General features: G+C 47.3%; 1 protein-coding gene across 6 annotated transcripts in view; it reads left to right on the top strand.

Moving 5' to 3' along the window:
* LOC138952779 (ral GTPase-activating protein subunit alpha-1-like) overlaps positions 1-24,105 on the top strand; it is a 499,987-nt gene that overhangs the window by 139,582 nt on the left and 336,300 nt on the right. For all 6 annotated transcript variants that reach the window (XM_070324510.1, XM_070324511.1, XM_070324509.1 and 3 more), the window contains 2 exons: positions 993-1,148; positions 17,337-17,498. In XM_070324510.1, coding sequence (XP_070180611.1) covers positions 993-1,148; positions 17,337-17,498 — 318 coding nt within the window. The remainder of the gene's footprint in view (positions 1-992; positions 1,149-17,336; positions 17,499-24,105) is intronic.

Raw genomic sequence — 24,105 nt, 5'->3', positions numbered from 1 at the left:
GTGGGTAAAAACCCTGTTGTTTTGGAATGGCTCATTGTATTGCTTTTAAATTTGACATGAGTATTGATAACACAATTACTAAACAGTGTGTAAAATATGGCGTTTTGATGAGTTTTTTTGGATGTACTGCCCAAGCGCGTTGTTGCTTTTGTACCAAAATTGATCCCTAATTGTAATATTCTTTTGTGTTGAAGTGTGCAAAATGCTGAATTTGTGCAACTATACTTAAAAGAGTTATTACAGTTTAATCAATCTTTTCTGAAAAGTTCCAGTTCGTCAAAAAAACTCATCAAAATGCCATGATATTTTACACACTCTTTTGCAATTGTTTTAACAATATTCCTGTCAAATTTATGACAGAACAAGAAAAATGGTTAAAGTTAAATCTTTCTACACTAATCATCATAAAAAACTAAACCCATACATTTAGCTGTAGAACTTTGTGATGCGGCCAGTTATAGTAAAACCAAGTATATTGCCAGAAAGGTAATTTATTCCCCTACCGTTTGAAACAAAGAGTTTAATTTTTCATAAATTAGTGCTTATGCAGCGTACCGGAGACCTAGGACTTTTACGGCTTCTGTCGAGGCTGACACCTGTCTTCTTCAAAATGGCAAAACAACACTGCTAGGCTCAACAGCTGAACCAAATCAATTTGTATGGGAAGAAAATGAGTTGTTCTTCAATTTGAGATCAAAAACAGGGTCACTCTTGCTTATTTTGAATTTTTGTGTATTTTAGTGTCTGCAAATTTGCTTTTGCAAATTTGATTTTGGGGGGTGTCCTAGGTCTCGGGTACACTGCATAAGCACTGATTTATGAAAAATGAAACTCTTCTGGCAATATACTTGGTTTTACTATATCTGGCCGCATCACAAAGTTCTACAGCTAAATGTTTTTTTAGTTTTTTTATGACGATTAGTGTAGAAAGATTTAACTTGAACTATTTTCCTTGTTCTGTCATAATTTGTTTGTCCTTATGGTTGTTTCAGAGTCGACCAAGATGAAGTCGAACACAGACCGGAGCTTCACGCGCGGCTGGAGTCGTAGCGACGGTCAGATGGTCAACACCCTGCGCAGTTCCACCAACAGCGCCCCCACCCCAGAAACAACCCCCGCCTTCGATCGTGGCAAGTATAAGAGTGATGGTAAGGGGGAATGTTGTAGAATTTTACCTTCTTTTAATGCAGGGATGTTGCCACAATTTATTTTCTTCAGCCAAAATGACCTTTTAACAAATTTGCCAAAACATTTGTAAATTTTGGGGCGTCCTTGGCGTCATCTCCCCATCCCCTCCTGTAAAAAAAAGAAGTGATATCTGCCGAAGAGAGCGAGGCTTCGGCTTCATATATGAGACGTGCTTTGAGAGAAGTTTTCAAACTGAATTCTTTTACATAACCTTTTTAAGCATTTTCTCATCTCTCTTCTTCCTCACAGTTTGCCTATTTTTAGTACATCATCAGTTAATGCTCTTTATAAATTTAAGGTAACCATGGGAATTAGTAAAAAAATTGTTAAAGGTGTGTTTTGGGTTTTTGACACTATGACACTATGATCTATGTTCTTTCAGCTGTGCATAACAAAAATGTGAATTGTTGGCAATAAAGGCACTTTTTTACTTCTTTTTGACTCACATGCGAAGCAAAACTGAGTATGTACTCACCCGAGTCGTCCGTCCGTCCGTCCCCCCCGGACGTCCGTCCGTCCGTCCGGACGTCCGTCCGTCCGGAAAACTTTAACGTTGGATATTTCTTGGACACTATTCAGTCTATCAGTACCAAATTTGGCAAGATGGTGTATGATGACAAGGCCCCAAAAAACATACATAGCATCTTGACCTTGCTTCAAGGTCAAGGTCGCAGGGGCCATAAATGTTGTCTAAAAAACAGGTATTTTTCACATTTTTCCCATTTTCTCTGAAGTTTTTGAGATTCAATACCTCACCTATATATGATATATAGGGCAAAGTAAGCCCCATCTTTTGATACCAGTTTGGTTTACCTTGCTTCAAGGTCAAGGTCACAGGAGCTCTTCAAAGTTGGATTGTATACATATTTTGAAGTGACCTTGACCCTGAACTATGGAAGATAACTGTTTCAAACTTAAAAATTATGTGGGGCACATGTTATGCTTTCATCATGAGACACATTTGGTCACATATGATCAAGGTCAAGGTCACTTTGACCCTTATGATATGTGACCAAAATAAGGTAGTGAACCACTAAAAGTGACCATATCTCATGGTAGAAAGAGCCAATAAGCACCATTGTACTTCCTATGTCTTGAATTAACAGCTTTGTGTTGCATGACCTTGGATGACCTTGACCTTGGGTCAAGGTCACATGTATTTTGGTAGGAAAAATGTGTAAAGCAGTTCTTAGTGTATGATGTCATTGCTAGGTCAAGGTCATGTAAAGGTCAAGGTCAAGCATGTGAGTCGTATGGGCTTTGCCCTTCTTGTTGTTGTTGTACTGATTGCTTTGGAATCATTTCTGGCCTCATTATATATTCATTAACTTCAAATCGTCATAACTTTTGTTTAAAAACACACTTGTAGATCTAAGTACGCTGCTTGTGTTCGTTTGCTGTCGCCCGAAAGTGGGTAACCTCGTTTTTGATTGGCTGATGTGTGATAGGGTATGAAGTGACACTTTGCAAGACAGCCAATCAGAGCGTGCCTTATATAGTGCATTTGCGGGCTGAATCTAAATATGCCTTGTGTCTATCTTGTACAGTTTAAGATCTGAAAACTTGGTGTGCTACTATTACAGTAGTTCCATATTTGTTTGTTTGTTTGTTTGCTTAACGCCCAGCCGACCACGAAGAGCCATATCAGGGCGGAGTAGTTCCATATGAGTAGGTATAGAAAAAGATGTACATATCAACAGACAAACCAAAAGTGGCAAGGTAACCAGCATTAAATTACATATTCTTACCCAACTCACATAAATAGCAATAACTTGTATGTAAGCGCCTAGGGCTATATCTAGATTAGGCGCATAAAAATGATCACAATAATAATAATAATAATAACTTCGTTTGGTTGCTAAGACATTGAAGCACTCTTACATGGTAACATGGGGAGATTACTCTTAAACAAAAACCATATGCCATATAAGGCATGGTCCGTGGTAGTTACCTCCCCTACCTGTGTCCCGCGCATGCGCCGGATGTATACCGGTGACACTCATTCCTTTTCCTTCAACGCACGGTACTGGACGTGTTTTAAAGTGCTCTGGCTTTTCTTAAGCCATCGGCCTATCCTTGTGTGAAGGCCATCACATTTTCGTAACATTTATTCATCCTTCTTCCTTTCTTCAGGAATCGGTGAGACCTTTAAGTTTTCTAGTATCAACAGGCATGGGAATTGTCCGCCGAACGTCTTCCGCCGAATTTTTTTTTTGTTCCACCGAAAAAGCAAAAGTGTCCGCCGAAAAACTAAAGGCACACAAAAAAAGCACCGGTTACTTTTGCCTTTGCGCAAAAGCCCGCGAAAACTGTCCGTACTTTGTTCACGCACTGCTACCGCCCGCCTCAGTTACTTGAACTTTTATGTTTGAAAGTAAACCAGATTGCACAGAGTGTGTTACAAGTTACATTTTCCTGTTTGTTCCAACAGATCAATTTTTTTACAAATTTAAACCACATGTATATATTTTTTTTCTTCAAAAAAGCAAACATTGGTACTAAAAACTCTGATTCTAAAAACAGAATTTAATGGCAAACTTGGAGCTCAGATGACACCAGATTGCACCATCTGGGTTCTTTGGAGAAACATTTTTCCGGGGGGGGCATGCCCCCGGACCCCCCTAGTAAGGGTAGGCGCCGTCGACTTGCCGCTTCGCGTCTTCAGTTATAAATTTTCAGCCTTTTTTACAATTTTCAATTCCCATGCCTGATCAAGAATATTTTTCTTAGCGTTGAGCGTTTTGCCACTTGTCTTTTATAACTGTTGTGAGTACATTTTTGATTTCAAAATGGCTGACAAAGCGAAAGATAAGGATAAATCTTGGAGCTCTGCCAAGCAGACTTGCTCTCCAGGTTCGCAATCAGGCAAAACGGTTAAAGCTAAAGCTAAGCCGGCTACGGCCACTACTTCTCGTAGTTCTCAGAGTTCGAAAAATTCTCTTAGCGAGAATTCGGCTGTTGTGAGCGTTCTCAACCCGGCTACACAGGAGTCATTTTTAGTCTCTATTGATGCCAAGTCTACCTCAGCTGACAAACCAGTTTTGGAAGAAGCTCAGTCTCCTCAAGCCGAACAAAGTTTAAGCAAGGCTGATTTACTGGCCATTTTGTCTTCATTTAAGGCTGAGGTACAAGACATGTTAGTGACGGAGCGGCAGATAGCGAATACTGCTTCACTGCCCCTTCCGTCAGGTGTTGGTAACGCAAAGTCTCTCGCGCGGGTTCGTTCAGAGCCAGCTGCAACCATTACGTCTGCCGACGTTGTTGCAGAACCAACAGTGGTGTTGGACTCGTCGTCAGGTGTTCCTTTCGACAAATTTTTGTCTGATTTGAATTACATATCTTTACCCAACTCACAAATAGCAATTAACTCTAGTTCAGTGCTGGTAACGCTGTACGCGTCCCCTTGGTAACAAGGGAGACCACTCTAAAAAAGAAAGTGATCAATCCCATAAGGCCAGACTATAGCAAGTCTGACTTCCGTATGCGTGCGCATATGCCGCCATCTTATCATTCCACACTCAGCGTTCAACAAGACTGGTCGCTTATCAAGTACGCTCCGGCTGTTTTCAGCCTTGTTTCTGAGTCTACGGACTTTGGCTTCGCCCCTTGGTCTGCCGCTGAGCTTTACCTACACCTTTGCTGTTTGGGTGAGACCTTTCCTGTTTTATGAGAACTTCGGCGACATTTTTGTCGCGCTTTTGCGAACTTGTATAAAATTTTCTTGGAGAAATTTTCGTGAGTTCGTTATTGTCATGGCGGAGAACGCCAAGTTTTAATCTAGTTTGAGACAGACAACTGCTGCAGCGTCTCCTACTAAGAAAGCTTCCTCGTCTAGAAAGAGTAAGAGTGCCGGTCTAACCGCCATTTCACTTTCAGAACCGGGAACAGACTAATGTTTGGATGGTTTGGTCGACAAGCTGTCGGCCGCCATTTTGTCCGCTTTAAGGGACAAGGTCACTCGCGGTGACAAAGATGTTTTTGTTGATAAAGATGTTGTGTGCCCTCCGACATTGCGTCGTTGTTACTGACGATTAGTTCGCAGGTTTCGACTTTGGCTGCGGATTTGACGGCAACACAAGCGGATCTTCGTTCACTTCCGTCTGGCGTCTTCGATGTTTTGCTTTGGCGAGGTTCCGGTCTTCGCCTGCTTCTGCAACTGTTTCCGCTTTGGATTCAACTTCCGTTGTTCTAGCGGAAGTGCTCGCTTCGCAGCATGGCGACGGACGTCTTGTGTCCTTGCTGCAGGAGCTTTTGCTCGTTAAAGGTATGTCTTCTCCACACGTTGCCGGGTTCTCCGGTGACAGTGGGGTGCGAACGCAGGAGAGAGTAAATCGCGTGCGCGATGAAAGTTCCGAAATCACTGCTGACCATCCGTTGTGTGCGCGGTCAGCGGAGGCTAGGAGCCCTGTGAGTCGTAAGGATCTGACATATACCTCTGATGCAGTGTCGGGTATGAAAGTTCCTCTTCCACCCTGGGGGCAGGAAGTTGGTGAGTCTAGGACTGACCAAGCGCGTCTCTCTATGACTCACCTACCTGACTACGATGGCGAGCAGGAAGGTTAACGAGGGTGCGTTCACGGTGGTGGACGACACCCAGCTTACTTGCTGTTCAAGTTGTCCAGCGCAGTGCGTGGGCGGCAGAAAACGGCATTTAAGTTTTGACCGGAAGGGGTGGTTGAGAGCAGAGTGTAACTTACTCCACCTCTATCCGGTTTCGACTTCCGGAAGTTCGAAGTAACAGGATGTTCACTTCAGCTTCCGGGAATCGTTGTCCATTGCCCTGGAGTTGGCAATTGTCCGCGTGTAGCCGGGTTCTCCGGTGAAAGTGGGTACGTTCGCAGCAGGAAGTAGCACGCATTTTGGCTGTGAAAGTTCTGAAACCAGGTCTGTTCTTCCGCGTTACGGCGCGTGTTCAGCAGCGGCTAAGAGCCCTGGGCAACGTAAGCTTCCGCCCTGGGGGCAGGAAGTTGTTGGGCTGGGTGATTCTTGGGTTGATCATGCGAATCTCTCTGGGGGTCACCTTCCTAACTTGGATATCGAGCAGGAAGGAGAGGCTTATGATGGTGCGTCCACGGTGGTGGACGACACCCAGCTTAACTTGCCGTTCAAGTTCTCCAGCGCAGTGACGTGGGCGGTGGAAAACGGCATTTAAGTTTTGACAGGAAGGGGTAGCTGAGAGTATTTTATAGCTTCCTCCACCTCTATCTGCGTTCGACGTCTTCCGGAGTTCGGAGGAACGTAAAGTTCACTTCCGTGGCCGGGAATCGTTGTTCGTTGCCGTGTAGATGGCAAATGTCTTGAAGTTTGACTTCCACTTCCTCCTGGGGGGCAGGAAGTGAGCAGTAGGGCTGGTTCTTTGTTTGGCATTTAAGTCAATCAGGGAGTCAGCTTCCGAATTGCACGGGCGTGCATGGCGGCTGCTCAACTCTGAATTTGGTTCAGAGTCTTTATAGGGGTTTCTTTAAAATTTTCTGGCTTTTAAGCTGAAAATGGGGAAAACCAGTTTCGAACTGCTTTTTCAATTCATGAAGTAAGATGGTGGCTCTTTTAGAGTCACGTTTAGCAAATTAAACTTTTCGAGTTTCGAAGATTTTTCTTACTCGCACGGATCTTGTTAGATCACTGAATCAAAGGTCACTTGCCTTATTTTTCATCTCCGTCGTGATTTAACCTAGGCATTTTAGTGGAAAACGGGGAAAACCAGCTTCCTATTGCAATTTCAATCCATGAAGCAAGAGTTTGGCTCCTTTAGAGTCACGTTTAGCCAATTTAACTTTTCAAGTTTCGAAGATTTTTCTGTCTTGCACGGATCTTGTTAGATCGTTGAATCAAAGGGTATTTGCCTTATCTTTCATCTCCGTCGTGATTTAATCTAGAACGGTTGAAAATGACGTTAAACAATGTTTTAAGGAGGGAAGAAGGTCCATCTACTCTGGTAGAGGTATGACTTTTGGAAGTCAACCTTACCTAGGTGGACTGCTATTCTGGATTCTTGCTCCTGGGGAGCTTGATGTGGATATTTGTCCCGTGAGGACCCTAAGAAGGTACCTGTCACGGACTCGGCATTGGGTCAGAAAGTCAGAAGCTTTTATGATATCACTTAACACAGCAAGGTGTAAGGATATTGTGAAAGTAACTTTAACCAAGTGAGTCTCCATGTTGATCAGGCAGGTGTTTACCTGCTGACAAACACAGTCTGGGGATGTTAGGGCAGTTTTGCCTCTCACTGTAGCTAGAACGTATGAGGCAAGGGCATGGGCCTCCTCTTTGACAGTCCTCCGGTCGGGCCCTTTAGGCTGAAGACTGGAGTAGGCTTACTGGCGGTCTGAGGAGGTTTTTATTAACTTCTTCCTCAGGGGCGTCTCAGTTCCGCGTTACCTGTTATGGTAGCCGCGGGACAGGTCCTAATATCATAATTTCACTATATATATACCCGCCACCTATAGTAGCAATCTGCTATTTGTGAGTTGGGTAAAGATATGTGATTCAAATCAAAAATTTTAATAATAAATTTTCATTTAATTAATATACGTTTATTCCCTCCCGCCTCCCCGCTGTGGGGGTACTAGGGTCTAAAAAAGAGTGAGTTGGGCTTCGTTTGGAATGATAAGATGGCGGCATATGCGCACGCATACGGAAGTCAGACTTGCTATAGTCTGGCCTTATGGGATTGATCACTTTCTTTTTTAGAGTGGTCTCCCTTGTTACCAAGGGGACGCGTACAGCGTTACCAGCACTGAACTGGAGTTAATTGCTATTTGTGAGTTGGGTAAGTATATTAATTAAATGAAAATTTATTATTAAAATTTTGGATTTTCAGACATCAGCACCTCCTGGTCCTCTTGGTGCTTCCGCGTCGGCAGGAGGTGTTTACCTTGGCAAAGTACGCAAACCTGCGGCAACGATTTCCGCTTTAGCGGAAGTGCACACCAGCCAAAAGGTTCATTCCACACGCCAGCCTTATGCCCTACTGGGGTACGGGTTGGGGTGTGAAGAGCATGTGTCCGCTACTTCCGGTAGTAGGACAACAGTGTCTTCCGGTTGCCATTCGTTGGGGCCTGTTGGTGCTGATGCTTACCAATCCACTGCCGGTTCCGCTTCCGCGGCTGCGGCTTCTGGTGGCAGGATGGTATCGCCTTCCGCCGATAACACTTCCGTGTTGGCGGTCGGCACTCATCAGCCTTCGGCTTCCGGTTCCGTTTCTGCGGGTTCCGGTGCTGTTACACAGGCTGCATCCACTTCCGCTTCCAGTGTTTCAGCTGGCATGTCACAGACAGGTTGATGGAGGATCCGGTCAAGGACTTCCATCTTCCAGGGGTTTTTCCCAACCTCTTCCGGTTTTGGCCGATGTTGCCTGTTTCTTTATTTCAGGTGATCGTTGATGACTAAGCATGATCGCGTAAGGCGAAATTACTACATTTAGTCAAGCTGTTGAACTCACAGAATGAAACTGAACGCACTGCATTTTTTCACAATGACCGTAGTCCGCCGCTTGTGCAAAACGGAGTGAAACTGACGAGCCTGTTCAGCGCGGTAGTGGTTTCGCTGTGCTGCTTAGCACTCTTTTCTTTACCTCTCTTCGTTTTAACTTTCTGAGCGTGTTTTTAATCCAAACATATCATATCTATATGTTTTTGGAATCAGGAACCGACAAGAAATAAGATGAAATTGTTTTTAAATCGATTTCGGAAATTTAATTTTGATCATAATTTTTATATTTTTAATTTTCAGAGCTTGTTTTTAATCCAAATATAACATATTTATGTTTTTGGAATCAGGAAATGATGTAGAATAAGATGAACGTAAATTTGGATCGTTTTATATAAAAAAAAAAAACTACAGCAGTCCCTGCAGGCCCCCGGCGTGAGCGGACACCTGACATGTACGGACACATTTGCTCGGCACGTAGTGTTTTCCTTCTATATTCCCCCCCCCCCCCCCCCCTTAAACGGACACCTGCAAAACGTGGACGCGGACACTCATTTTCGGTCCCAACAGCAGGTCATACCTCCAATGTACGGACAGACCATCGTCAAATTTTCACCACAACAAAATCGATAACAGAGCAGTCCGGCTCTTGATACAAAGATCACAGCCGCAATGGCGTGAACCGGCACGGTTGGCCTAGTGGTAAGGCGTCCGCCCCGTGATCGGGAGGTCGTGGGTTCGAACCCCGGCCGGGTCATACCTGAGACTTTAAAATTGGCAATTTTTGTTTGTTTGTTTGTTTGCTTAACGCCCAGCCGACCACGAAGGGCCATATCAGGGCGGTGCTGCTTTGACATATAAGGTGCGCCACACACAAGACAGAAGTTGCAGCACAGGCAATTAAAACAACCACTAATAAAATGACAAAAGGTACTAAACTTCCCTTTCGATTTGTTTTATGACATGTACTGTATCTTAAAGATCAATTTGTTGAGTTTTACTTGGCGCCGCTAGGTTAAACAAATCCTTCTTTGCGGGTGAAATTGAATTTTTGGCATGATATTATTTACAGATAAACTTGTTCTGCACCATTGTATAAGTGCTTTTTATTAAAAAAACAAAAAACACACACACATGATTATAATTCGTTTTCTCGTATACCTTCTTTTGCTTCTTCATTTATTTTTTTTGGTTGCTTTTTGTTGCTCAAAAGCACTCTGAGCAATACCTCTTTAACGTTGACCTGTCGAAGGAAAAGCGTTAAGTTTTACAACGAGATGCTTTTAAATAACACTACCATATTGGCATAGATTTACAAAATTGATGGTTGATTTTGAACAAGATCAAAATAATTTGCGTGGAACATAATTGGAAGTCTGCATGTTCCTTTAAACCGTTCATAGTCAGGTCGCTACTTGACAATCGGCATGCCGCGCGGACAGCCCCGGGCGGAAGAGAATGAAAATGAGGCCGCCGATGAAGGAGGTGGGGCAAGTATTCGCATGCGCGTGGTGGACATTTACTCCCGACTTATTACAGATGTGTTCTTTTACTTTGTGTTATCACTATCAGTTGTCTTTTTTGTCCGTCAAAAGAAAAGGGATGAATGGACGATTCTCTTCTCTTTCTTTCTTTTTTTTCGATATTCACAACAACAACAAAATTACATAAACTTGATTTAGAAACTAAAAAAATATCGTAAATTCACACTGAAAATGAGTGTCACAAAACTGTGATGAGACCATCGCCAGAGCAGATTATTTTTCACGAAAGCGGGATTTGCTTCAATGCTGACAATAGAGGGTGTCTGTAACATGTGGTGTCCAGCCGCTTTGACCGTGTTCGCTTTGAATTCCACCGTCAGTATTTGAAGTGGGCTTATAATCTAGACGAAGCTAAGTAGATGCGGAGCGACAGTCAGCAGATTCCGCGATTTTATGATCCGTGGCTGGGTTGGGATGTGATGCAGGGAATTTCAAGTGCTCTTTAAAAGTACCAGTCGGCCAGATCGAGTCAAGGTGTGATTTTTGCAAAGTACTTGTGACATCTATTTTTCTGAGCACACATCTCCTTGATAAAGTCTGAAAACCAAAATGTTGGCAAAAATTCTCATTAAAAAGTTACAACACATGTGTCGAAAAGACCGTGGGGTAGTGAGACCTCAGTACGGGTCCTTCGATTTAAAAGACGACTGACCAAAGCAATAAGAATACACAGCCTTGCGTGTAAATTTCTGCACACGGCCTGCTTCTCATAAGGCACGCGCTGTACACCGATAGAAATCCACGCAGAACACGAATGCATCCGGTAAACAACGATTAAATTACATATCTTACCCAACTCACATATAGCAATTAACCCTAGTTCAGTGCTTAGCAACGCTGTATACGTCCCCTTGGTAACAAGGGAAGCCACTCTAAAAAAGAGTGACCCATCCCATAATGCCAGACTAACTTCCTGTCTGACTTCCGTATGCGCGCGCATACGCCGCCATTTGCATCATTCCAAAACCCAGCGGTCAGCTAGCTGGTCGCAGTGCTGTATGCTCCGGCTGTTTTCTTCAGCCTTGATACTTGGTCTTCGGACTGGGGTCTTTCTCCTTGGTTTCTTCTTGTTGTCTTGTCTTCGCGACTATGTGAGGTGAGATCGTTTTGATTTTTCGTGATTTTGTGGGCGTTTTGTGGCCTTGTTTGACTTGTGAAATTTTTCTTGAGAAATTTTTTGTGAGTTGTTTTTGGCCATGGCGGATAACGTCAAGAAGAGGCAGTCTTCTAAGCCGGTAGCTGCTGAGTCTACCCCACCTAGAAAAACGCCTCGTAAAGCTTAACAGTCGGGACAGGCTGTCGTTCCGGTGTTAGAGCCTTTATCAAATAAAAACTGTGAAAATGTTGTTGACATGCCCTCTGCTTCCATTTTGCCCGGTAAACCGGCAGACAAGATTGTTCATGTTGATAAGCCGGTTAAAGCGGCTCCTGTTGCTGTGAATCTCGGGCTTGCGTCTGCGGACGTGGCCACTTTGCTTCTCTCCCTTAGTACACAGATTTCGTCTTTGGCTGAAGAAGTAGCGTCGACGAAAGCGGAGCTGCGTGCCCTTCCGGGGGGCGTGGCTGGGGTCGCCTCTCTGGCTAAGGTGCGTCCTTCGCCTTCGGCCACGGTTACCCGGGCTGACGTGATGCGGTGCAGGATGTGGATGGTGGACTTACGGTTCCGGCGAGCGTTCCGTCTTCTGGTGTCGCACGTCGTTCTGAAGGTATGTCTGCTGCATTAGTAGCTGGGTTCTCCGGCGAAAGTGCAGCGCGTTGCCAAGAGGAAGTAACCCCTGCCGTTGGCTATATGGGTGAAAGTTCCGATACCTGTGCTGGCCGATTCCGCCATGGCGGTCGGTCAGTGCGGGGTACGAACCTTGGTGAGCGAACGGAAGTGTTAGTACAGTCAGCCATGTCCCAAGTCTATGGTCAGAATGTACAGCTTTCGCTTCCGCCCGGGGGGCAGGAAGGGGACAGTCGTGCCGGCTCCTTACTTGACTATGACAGTCAGGGGGGGGACCGGTTTCCCGATTGCACAGAGGTGCATGAGGACTGTCCCGATGATGGTGCTTCCGCAGTGGCGGAGAGCATGGAAGTGTTAGTACAGTCAGCCATGTCCCAAGTCTATGGTCAGAATGTACAGCTTTCGCTTCCGCCCTGGGGGCAGGAAGAGAACAGTAGGGCTGATTCTTTGCTAGACTATTACAGTCAAGTGGGGGGTCAGCTTTCGGATTGCACGGTTGTGCATGACGGCTGTTCAGATGAAGGTGCTGCCGTATTGGCAATAAGCACTGAATTCACACTTCCGTTCAAGTTGCAAGTGCAATGGCACTCGCAGCTGAATGGGTATCAATCCACTTCTGGTTCCGCTTCCGCATTTGCGGCTGTGGCTTCTGGTTGCAGGATGGTATAGCCTTCTGCCGTTAACACTGTGGTGTTGGTAGTTGGCACTCTTCAGCCTTTGGCTTCAGGTTCCGTTACTGCGGTTCCTCTGCTGTTGCACAGGCGGCATCCACTTCCTCTTCCAGACTTTCAGTTGGCATGAGGCAGGTGGGTGGAGGATCTGTTCACGGAGTTCTGGCTTACGGGATTTTTCCCGGCCTTTCCCGCTTTTTGGCAGGTGTTGCCTTAGCGGGATTGGTTTCCGGTTCTCATCCTTTCGAAGATAGTTGGGATACTGCGGAACAGGATGAGGAGGGTATAGAAGACGAAGCTTCTGAGGCGGATGGAGAGGCCTCTTTTTGCTGGCGGCTAAGCTGCCAGCTTTGTTAACTCTGGCAGCAGGGGTTGCTACACGCTATTTTCCCGTAGGGGTAGTAGTGGCATCGTCTTCTGCCCTTTTCTTCTCCATCATTTTTGGCGTGTTTTGCTCCTTCTCAGGAACAATCTGCGTACTCAAACGAGGTTTTGCCCCACCTCTGCCTGTTTTGGCATCTCATGGGGAGGCTCTTGCTTCAGGTTTGCCGTAGTTGGCTTCATTGTCAGCTGCTTTGAACATTCTAAGGAAGATCTTCGAACGTATGGTTCTTAGATCCTCTACCGGGGGCGTGTGAGCTTGTGGAAGGTTTTTCTCAAGCAAATCTCCTTTGTCAACACTTCCTTTATGAGCAGCGCTAGGCCAGGCACCGGCTGCGGTGTTGCGTTAGCGTGCGTCACTGGCTCAAGTTGCGCGTCACTAGCTGAGCGCTTTCTGTAGGTCTCGGTTAACACAAAGACTAAGAACTTAGTTTATTCTGGGTTCTTTTTACGAAACCGCCCCCGGGTTTCCCGGATTTGATGGACATCCTTCTGGATGTTTATAGCAGGGAGAATCTGTCTTTCTGTAAGAACAAGGATCTCCTGGCTGTGAAAGATTGGGGTCGCACTCCTTTATGTTTTTCGCCTTTGAACAAGTTTTTTCGTTTGTTCTCTTTCTTGTGGGGTTACGTCCTCTCCGGATATCTTTGTGTTCCGTCAGGACGCAGATATAAAGGATGTAGCTTTGCTGTTCGTCTGAGGATAGGTCTCGATCTACAAGGATTGCTTTTTTGGTGAGACTTTTATCTCTTCTTGCTTGAAGGGCTCTTTTGCGAGCCGCTTTTATGCTTGCGGACTTTTCCCTTACCAAGAAAAGCCCGCGGTGGAAGAAAACGCTGGGCAGGTCTTGGCTTTCTCTTGTTTTCAAAGGAAAGCTTCATGCTCGCCGGGCTGGGCTTTAGCTTTTTTCTCCATGCTCTATCAGTCGCGGCAGGGCTCGATGCCAGATACCCACCTCTCTTTCCCCTGGGGAGTCTTAGCGGTGGGCACAAAAAAGCATGCTTTCTCTCTCACTCCCGACAGTTTGTCAACTGGAGTTTAGTGCTCGGCATCGCTCTTCTTTAGGCCTTTGGGTTTCACAACGGCTGAGGGGATTAGGATTCCCACGTTTTGGGGGAGACACTAGGGCCTTCCTTTTGGGTCTCTTTCAGAGACCAGTTGAATGTTGCTTCCATATTTTGATTCACAAATGGATCGGAAGCGGCTACGGATGTTGGGTGTTTTGAGCTTCAGGGTTCTGATTTCTATTCTAAGTCATACGTGGTTTTGGCTGTTTTTTGTCTCTTATGAGGAGACTGGGCAAGTGGCTCTGTCCAGAAGCCATCTACTCCAGGTGTAAGCGGGAGTTGCAGGGCTGGGACAACTTAGATGGTTAAGACAGCACAGCTTTGTTATGGCCCTTTGTGATTGGCTGGGTGTTAAGCAGTCAGGCAAAGGGCTAGAAAATGGGTTGTTTCAAGCAGACAACACCACAGTGGTGCTTTATTTCTACATGCAAGGGGGTCTCTCACTCCCTATCTCTTCCTTTTTGAGCATGAAGGGTTCTGGTGTGGGTTTTACCTACACGAGATCTTATTAGCAGCGAAGTACCTTTATGGGAGGCTTAATGACTTGATGGGCTCTAAGTCTGTCGATCAAGAAGGTCCACTCAGAGTGGACTCTGCCTCTCCACGCGCTTCTACGCCTTCGGGTGAATTGGAGAAGCCGCTGATAGAAGGTTTTGCTTTTTGGTACTATCGCCTTTTTGCTTATGTTTTTTCTCCCTGTTTTCCTGTTCTCAAAGCATGGAAGATCAATACACTTGATTTTATTTTGAGCGGCCTGCGGGTCGCATAGTATGGGCCTGTACAATTTTGCTTGCCAGACCTCTTAAAGCTGGCGAGAGGGCTCCGTCTTTTCTCACGCTAGTGTCATACGGATGTCTACTGTACGGGAATCTTTGAGACGCTCTTGGGCTTCTGCCTCTACTCTGTATTTGGGCCAGAGATCCTGTAGGGGTTTAGCGCCTTCGTTTTTACTTGTCGCTTTGACTGGCTTGGTTCAAGCGGCGTTTTATTAACGGAAAGAATTCCTCTTCTCTCCGTTCATTGCAGGTGGCGATCCACCTACATTTGATTTCCGAATTATCTCCCACGTTTTCTGATGTAAGGCGTTACGCGATATCAGTTGCACTGAATCAGCTGGGTCGCAAATTTTTCACGTTGAGGTTTTTTAGCCAGCACGTCTAAGGGGGCCTCCCTTGGGCTAGCTAAATCTTTCTTTAGTACCGACTTGCCTAGTATTGAAGCTTTTGACATCGGATTCTTTGATCCTTTACAAAACTAGCCTTGCTAATCAACAAGGAAATCGGTTATTTTTACTCTGGTAGCTTCTGAGGGAAGTGGGAGTAAGGACATTCTCTGTCTAATTTTGCTAGAGACAGCTCTTTTGTAGAAATTTAGACTGATCTATGGTGATTAGGTTTCTTTCTAAATTTTCTGGAATGGTATAAGCAGAAACTGGAGTAACCAGCTCCGATTTACAATTTGATCTGCGTTGCAATATTTTGGCTCCTATTGGGCCGTATTTAGCCAATTGAACTTTTCGAGTTTTGGAAGCTTTTCTGACTCTCACTGATCTGTTTAGGTCGCTATAACAAAGGTTCTTGTTCATATCTTTTAATGTTGTTGGAGGTAATGACTATTTGAAGTCAACCTTAGCTAGATAACTGCCACAATGGATAGGCATGCCTTCAAGTGGTGGCAGTTAAAGGGGGAGGGGGGGCAGTCAGTCCTCTCTCTTCGGGCAGGACAGACTCTACAATCCTCTTTTGAGCAAGTTGCTTGCTCTTGGCGATTCTGTCTTACATGTTTGTCCGGTTAGAGCCCTCAAGCAGTTTTCTGTTATGGGCTCTGCACATTTGTTTAGAGACTTAAAAACATCTTTTTATCTCACTCAACGTGGTGCAGTGTAAGGATTTCTCGAAAGTCACTTTAGCCGAGTGGGCCTCCAACATAGTTTGGCAAAAATGTGTCTGGTGGCAGAGTCAGGCAGGTGGTGTCAGGGCAGTCTTGCCCTTTACTACAGCCACGTTATTATGAAGCAAGAGATCAAGTTGGTCTTCCGCTTTAGCTGGTTTTTGAGTTGGTCTCCTGGCATAAGTTCTTGAGTCGGCTACTGGCTTTCTAAGGATGTTTCGTCTATGTCTATCTCAAAGATGTTTCGGCATTGAGATAGGTTGGCTGTTCTGCGTTACTTGCTTTGGTAGCGGAAGGACAGATTCTTTATTTCTGCTTTGATAAGGTGCCCTCCACCTCTATTAGCAATCTGCTATATGTGAGTTGGGTAAGATATGTAATTTAATCAAAAATTTTAGTAATAAATTTTCATTTGATTAATATACTTACCCAACTCACATCGTTTATTCCCTCCCTCCTCCCCGCTGTGGGTGTGGTTGGGTCTAAAAAAGTAGTGAGTTGGGCTGCGTTTCGGAATGATGCAAATGGCGGCGTATGCGCGTGCATACGGAAGTCAGACAGGAAGTTAGTCTGGCATTATGGGATGGGTCACTCTTTTTTAGAGTGGCTTCCCTTGTTACCAAGGGGACGTATACAGCGTTGCTAAGCACTGAACTAGGGTTAATTGCTATATGTGAGTTGGGTAAGTATATTAATCAAATGAAAATTTATTACTAAAATTTTTGAATAAAGGGTGGTCGCCGAAAACACGTTCGTACTGTCGTTTTATTAATCGTATGCCAATAAAAGCACATGATGATGATGAAAATCGTAAATTTGAGAAAGAATATGCCTAACATTCAGCGTGACACGGGAGGCCGTGCGACCCGAGGTTTTCGAGGAGTGGTGGTCTAAACAATCTCCTTATCGTCGTATTTTATCAGTGTATTTTAAAACAAGCATAGGGATTGGTAGATAAATGAACAAAGAATCTGATCGTGGGTGATTCAAATAAAACTTCAAACAAAATATCCTGAGTCCCGCTTTCCACAGAAAAAAAAGGGCTATTGTCAATGTATCGTAGATCGGCTGGCGTGAAACTGACATATTTCAATCGCCTATCAACGGAAAGAGCAAAGTCTCCTCTTTTTGTTTGCTGAGTGTAAATCCAATAGCATATTTGAAGTGGCACGACATGTGTACAGCAGCACTCCTGATTTGTGTACAAGTAAAATCGGGTACCGCACATGCGATCGTCGCCGGCGTTTTCACACTTCCATAGCTACGTAAAAACAAACAACTGCATCAATCAATTTCATGTTTTTTGGCAAAGTTAGTTCATTCATTCCTCTTTCGGACGTAACTGACATGTATGGAAAGAAAAAGCTTTTCTAGGCGAAATTTAATATACAAGTGTGCACCTGGCCAAAATGTCATGTGCGTCACTTCTGCCCAGGTGCAGGGGGCAGCCGAATGCGACCGGATCTGACCAAGCAGCTTTCGCTGAGCGGTGAACCTTCCCCTGCACACTCACGCTGCGCATCCAGCACGTCAGAAATACTGGTGCGCAGCAGCAGCGAGGGCAACATTGCGGATCCCCGGGAGCTCATAGAGAAGCTGAGAGGTGAGGGCTTGGAGTGTGCTTTTTCATAGATGTGCTGGGAATGTGTGAGGTGTAGGCTGTTGTCGGCGCATTAACTGAGATAGGAACGCAGTGCAGCATTGGTTTGTTGAAAGTTTTAAAACTAAAGTCAAGTCAAGGTCAGAAATAATCTTTAAACCGGAAGTAAACTTTCCAGTGCTAGAAATGGGGAAAAAAAGAAAGAGAAAAAAAAAGAAAAAAACAAGTCTTGTGAAGTGAAATTACCACATTTAATCAATCCATCAAACTTACAAAATGAAATTAACGCAATGCCTTTTTTTCCATCAAGACAATATAGCTTTGTTGATTCCCCGGGACCATGAGCCAAGAAAGTTCTTTTACGTGACCAACATACACCGTTCAATTCAGTCAGAATAGACAGTCTTTGGACAGAAGAGCAGTGGAGATCGACATGGCGTCTACAAAGAAAATAAAATATTTAACTCTCAAAAATCGAGTGAATGTTGTGAACAGACACAAAAAGGGAGAAACTGCCATCGCGATTGCAAAAAGTCTTGATGTTGGAAAATCGTAAATTCAAAGAATTATCCAAGACAAAGTAAACATTCTAAAAAGGTGGGAAAGTGGGGACAATGCCGATCGAATGCGATCAAAGCGGCAGAAGACAACATACTCTGACGTCAATGTAAAGGTTTGGGATTGGTTCCTGGCTGCCAGAAAAAAGAATTTTCCGATCTGCGTGTGCGGCGAGATCAAAGGCAGGTCCATTGTGATAGCTGGGTGGCCTTGTTTATAGACACTGACCTTCTTCCCAGGGGTCATTGACACAGTTTTAGCTATGAGAGGTGGTTCCCCTTTCATATCTGAGAGAGGAAACACTTCCTGCACCGGGGTCAGTGACCGAGTTTAACCTATGGGGAGTTTAACCTATGGGGCGGTCTCTTTGATGTCTTGAGAGGAAACTTGGCCAGGGTAGTACATGCACCAGAACTGGTGGAAACCATGGACAATGTCAAACATGAAATCGAAGCAGTTTGCTTGAGGAAACGGTTGTCAGCAACTCAAACTTCTCTGTTTTCTTTTTTTAAGAAAATCTGAGGTGACTTTCTTTGTGGCCCCCTAACCCCGCCCCCTCGCTCTGTAAGGACCCCCCTCCATAAGGACCGATTTTTGTCAACATTTTCAAGGTCGCTAGAGAGGGGTTCCACTGTAATCAAAATTGCAGGAACTTTAATGCAGATCAGTCCAGTAGTTTTCTGGGAATTGCTTTACAAACACACACACACACACACACACCCTCGTCTCAATTCCCTGTCTTTGTTAAAACATTTAGTCAAAACTTGACTAAATGTAAAAAAGAGAAAAACCCGCCTCGCACGATACTGTGACTGCTTATTAAATTACATATTCTTACTCCGAATCACATAATAGCATTGACGCAGTCGAGATGCTAAGGTGCCTGAAAACGCTATCCCGTCAATAGTATAAGGGAAGCAACCCAAGCAAAAAAGTAGCAAGCTTGCTACCCAGGGTTGCCTCCCGTAGCGTGAGTCACGCCACAGATCTCGTATCCAATACGAGACACCCGCATTCGACTCCTTTCAGCCAGAGAGACAGGTCGTCTTTTCGCTTTGCTCCTTGGCCGTTTTTGAGCGTCAGCCTGACGCCCTCCGGCCTCGGCTCCCCGTCCTCTCCTAGCTGTCTTTTGGCAGTGGGCCAGTTCCTGGCAAGGGTTTAAAGTGAGTCAGAGGTTTCTTTCTCACGGGATCCTTTCCTGACTTTTGGCAGTGGGCCAGTTTCTTGGCAGGGGATTTTATTTCCCTCCGCCTTGTCATAGCTATATGCTATCTTTCCCTCGGCTTGGCCCGAGCTCATTTCCAGGGCCTAGGCCTCCTCCTTGGCCTTCTTGGTCTAGGAGGTTGGATGATGTCCTGCGCACAGCTTCTGGCGCTCGGATTTTGTCTTATCAGGTTCTGCAGACATTGCTGCCCTCGGTCAGGATGGGTCTCGGTCCATTCCTTCCTTGGCGGCAGCTGGTTTATGTCTCTCCAGAACTTTAGAGTGAGTTTGAACTTTTTTGATCTTACCCACCACCTTGTTGGAGTTATCTGCTATTATGTGATTCGGAGTAAGAATATGTAATTTAATCGAAAATTTTTAATTAAATTTTCATTTGATTAATATACTTACCCGAATCACATAGGTAATTCCCTCCCACCTTCCCCGCTTTTAGTTTCTATGTATTCTAGAAGTCGAATGAGGGTGTCTCGTATTGGATACGAGATCTGTGGCGTGACTCACGCTACGGGAGGCAACCCTGGGTAGCAAGCTTGCTACTTTTTTGCTTGGGTTGCTTCCCTTATACTATAGACGGGATAGCGTTTTCAGGCACCTTAGCATCTCGACTGCGTCAATGCTATTATGTGATTCGGGTAAGTATATTAATCAAATGAAAATTTAATTAAAAATTCAATCACATATTCTTACCTCAACTCACATAAATGGCATTAACTTCAGTTCATTGCTAAGATATTGAAGTAGTACTCGACCCTGGTAAGGGGAGAAGTAACTCCCAAAAAAAAACAAAGTCCGTAGTCAAGGACGGGAGTCACCTCCCCTACCGGTAACCCGCGCATGCGCGGTCCTACTACCGGCCGTCATTCCACCCACTTCAACACTCGAGCACAGACGTGTTGTGGTACTCCGGCATCTTTTTTGCCTTGGCCTTTTGTGGAAGGCCATTTGACCCTGGTCTTTGCGTTGCTATCTTTAGGTAAGATCGTTTCACTTCTCTTCGCTACGCGTTGCGTTTGTTTGAGTAATTTCGCTGTTGTAATTCGTCTCCACGTGCGCGTGTTTGAAATTGCAAATGGCGGACAAAAGCTCTAAAAGCAAGGGCAAACTTGTTTCTCTGCTCTCTTCACCGGGTAAAGAGAAAGATAAGGACAAGTCTAAGTCTAAATCAAAGACGCGTGCCTCTGTAACTTCGTCACAGGCTACGTCTTTAGTTCTGGTTACTGACCCGGTGACTAAGAAGTCAGAACGGGTTTCGATTGACTCCACGTCACCGTCACCGGTTTTTCCTACGCAGGAACGCGCTACTTCTCCTCTCTCGCGCTCGCAGGCGCCTCGGCCTAGCGAGTCCGTGTCTCGGGAAGAAATCTTGGCAATGTTTGCTACTTTGAAGCATGATTTGGTTGCCTTGCATTCTGCGGAAAGGCCTGTCGCTCCCCTCCCGCCTGGCGTGGGGGGGGGTGGCTTCACTTTCTAGGCTGCGGCCTTCAGCGACGATCACTTCGGCTGATCTCGGACCGGATTTTTCTGGTTCGGTAGCGGATTCCCCTGCCTTTTCAGGGGGGTTCGCATCCTTAGCGCCGCCCGGTTCTAGCGCTTCGGCGTTGGGCTCACACGTGCCTGCGTTCCCTGGTTACGCTCTTGCGTCTCCGTCGGGTTCGCAGACGGCTCCTCCCCGGCAGTACACCGTCCATCACGCGGCGGGTGCACTAGGGAGCGGCGAAGCGCGCCAGCTTGCCTCCCTGGGATCAGTTTCGGCTGTCCCGGCCTCTGGGGGGCAGGCAGCAGCGTCTTGCTTGTCCAGCTCTGGCCTGCAAGATTCTGTCGGCGGTCATCGACCTGTAGCTCTTGGTCCGGCTGCCGCCGTTCCTGTTACGAGCTCGCAGGGGGTAGGCTCCTCTGGTTTCCCCTCGGGGCTTCCGGTCGGGCCTGCCCGCGGGTTGTCGTCCTCGACTTCCGGTTGTGCTGTGGCAGGCACTTCCGGTGGAGGACAGCGGGCTAGCGGTTCCGGTGGCAGTGTCCCTGCTATCCCGTCCCTGGTCACGCATCGACATCCGGCCCCGACTTCCGGTTCCGCCTCGGCGGTTCCGGTTGTCGGCGGTGCTGTTGGTGGACAGTTTGCGGCGCTTCCGTCTACTGTTCAACCGACGTTAGCCACTTCCGCTTCCGTGGATGGGTGGGTTTCCGGTTTGCCGGACCCTCTTTTCGATGGGGATCAGGAAGGTTTTGGAGAGGATCAGAAAGGGGATGAGGATTGTTCCGAATCCGTTACCCCCTTACGGATTCCCAATAAACTGGGCCCTACTCTGGAGTTGGCTGCGGAGATAACCTCACGGTACTTCCCTGAGGGTGTCTCAGCCGACTCTACTGTTGTCGCACCCCCTCCTTCTGCTTTGGCGGACTTTGCGGGCGCGGGGGACACGCGGGCGAAGTTTCGTTTCATCGAATCTCCGTCCGTCCCGTTTGTGATGGCTCAGGTGTTGGCGGACGCTAGCACACCTTACCCTCTTTTGGCTGCTCATGGGGAAGCCCCCCCTTCTGCCCAGCCTTGGTTAGCCTCGGCTCAGGCAGGCGGCGGCCTCCCAGCCAACTCAAGAAGATCGCGGCTGCCTAGCAGGCCACATTCTCTTCTCTCCTCGTTTTCGCTGCCCACGGCTCCACTTCCGGTGACTCCGGAACTGGCTCGCTTGCGGCAGGATGGTTTTAGCCGGGATAGGACTTCCGTTTGTACGGAACAGAGTCTTCTCGGGCTGGAGGAGAGCGGGCGGTCTTCCCTTGAACTGACCTCCTCAGCGGAAACGCTCATCCGGTCTCTCACGAGAGCCATCGCTTCGTCCATCGAGCCTTTTAGGTTTCGTGACGATGCCATTGAGACTGACGCTGCCATGCTCCTGGCGGCGCTCGCGAAGGTCACTGACAGTCAGATGACCCTTGCTGCTCGGCTCTACTCTCAGGTGGTGTTTTGGAGGCGCGAGGCTTTTCTTAACGGCTCCCGCCTGACAGATAAGGCCACCATAGACTCTTTGAGAGTCTCTCCCTTTTCAGAGGGTGCGTTGCTGGGATCACGCTCTTTGGATGCCCTTCGGCAGCAAACGGAGGAGACCCGTGACCAACATGTGGTGCAACTGACGGAACTTGCTCTTAAGCAGCACAGTAACAAACCACGGAGTTCTGCACCAGCTCCAGGCAAGTCCTCGGGGCAGAAGTCGTCTCAAGCAGGTAGGGGTGGGTCACGCTCCCGCCCTTACCAGCGTAAGCCTTCCTTTGGGAAGCGGGGGTCTGGGCGCAAGCCCAACCCCCAATGAGACGCCCCCTATCCAGTCACCCCCCCAGCCTCTACCCTTTTGGTAGCAGGCGGCCTCTCCCGGGCCCTTCCAGCTTGGCTGTCTCGGACAAGCAGCCTATGGATCATGGGGGTGATTCGATCGGGGTTCCGCCTTCCTTGGCAGGAAGGCAAGGCCCCTTTGTCCGGTTTCCGGCCAGCCTCGACGCTCGGGAGGCAATTCAGGCGGAAATCCTTCTCTTGCTGCAGAAGCAGGCTATAGAGGAGGTTCTCGACCACTCCTCCTTGGATTTTTACGGAAGAATCTTCGTTGTCCCCAAGGCTTCCGGTGGGTGGCGTCCAGTCTTAGACCTCTCTCCACTGAACCGCTTTTTGCGCAAAATTCGGTTCACCATGGAAACGCCGGCAACCGTCAGGGAGGCGCTTCGCCCGGGCGACTGGGTGACGTCCGTCGACCTGACGGACGCCTACTTCCATATCCTCATGCACGAGGCGGACCGGAAGTGGTTACGTTTCCTGTGGGGGGACCGAATCTTCCAGTTTCGAGCCCTGCCCTTCGGGCTGTCGCTTGCTCCCTGGGCGTTCACCATGGTGGTGCGCCAACTTTGTGCCCTTGTTCGGCAGCACGGGGTTCGTCTCAGGGCATACTTGGACGACTGGCTGATCCTTCATCAGCAGGAAGCGCTGTGCCTTCAGCACACTCAGTTTGTCCTTGCCCAGGCTCAGGATCTCGGCTTCCAAGTCAACCACAGCAAGTCCGAGCTGACTCCTTCGCAGACCTTTACATACCTTGGCATGGTATTCGATTCACGGGAGTGGACGGTCCGTCCCACTCAACGCCGGGTAGACAAACTGCAGACTCTTCTGTCTTCCCTGTTAGGGCTTCAGTCAGCTCCAGCCCGGACCCTTGCGTCTGTACAGGGCCAGATGGAGTCCATGTCGTCTCTTATTCCGCTAGGCAGATCCCACAAGCGCCCGTTTCAGGCGGCGCTCAGTTCAGTCTGGAATCCGACGTCACAAGGCTGGGACGTCTCAGTCCCGCTCGGGGTCTGGTTTCAGCAGACCACGCTTCAGTGGATGAACACCCCTTGGCTTCTGCAGGGAGTGCCCATAGCGCTTCCTCCTCCCTCCACGCATCTCTTTTCGGACGCGTCTCAGAAGGGCTGGGGGGCTCACGTGGACACGCACACGACTTCCGGTCGGTGGTCACAAGAGCAGCGGCTTTGGCACATCAATCGCCTCGAGCTCGAGGCGGTCTTTCTGGGTCTTCAGCATTTTCTTTCCGCCCTCCGGGGCACCCATGTGTTGATCCATACCGACAACACGACAGTTGCTGCCTACCTCAACAAACAGGGCGGTTCCCGATCTCAACTGTTGTCCAGCCGAGCATGCGAGATTCTTTCTTGGTGCGCCCGCCATCAGATCCTGATCTCGGCTCGCTACCTGCCCGGCCGCCTGAACGTCCTGGCCGACGCCCTCAGCCGGTCCTCCCAGATCCTCCACACGGAGTGGACCATCACACATCAGGCGCTCCTCCGCCTTTGGGCGCAG

Source organism: Littorina saxatilis, linkage group LG17 (assembly GCF_037325665.1).
Source record: "Littorina saxatilis isolate snail1 linkage group LG17, US_GU_Lsax_2.0, whole genome shotgun sequence".
Lineage (NCBI taxonomy): Eukaryota > Metazoa > Mollusca > Gastropoda > Littorinimorpha > Littorinidae > Littorina > Littorina saxatilis.
The sequence above is the reverse complement of the archived record's forward strand: the minus strand, read 5'-3'. Positions and strand labels throughout refer to the sequence as shown.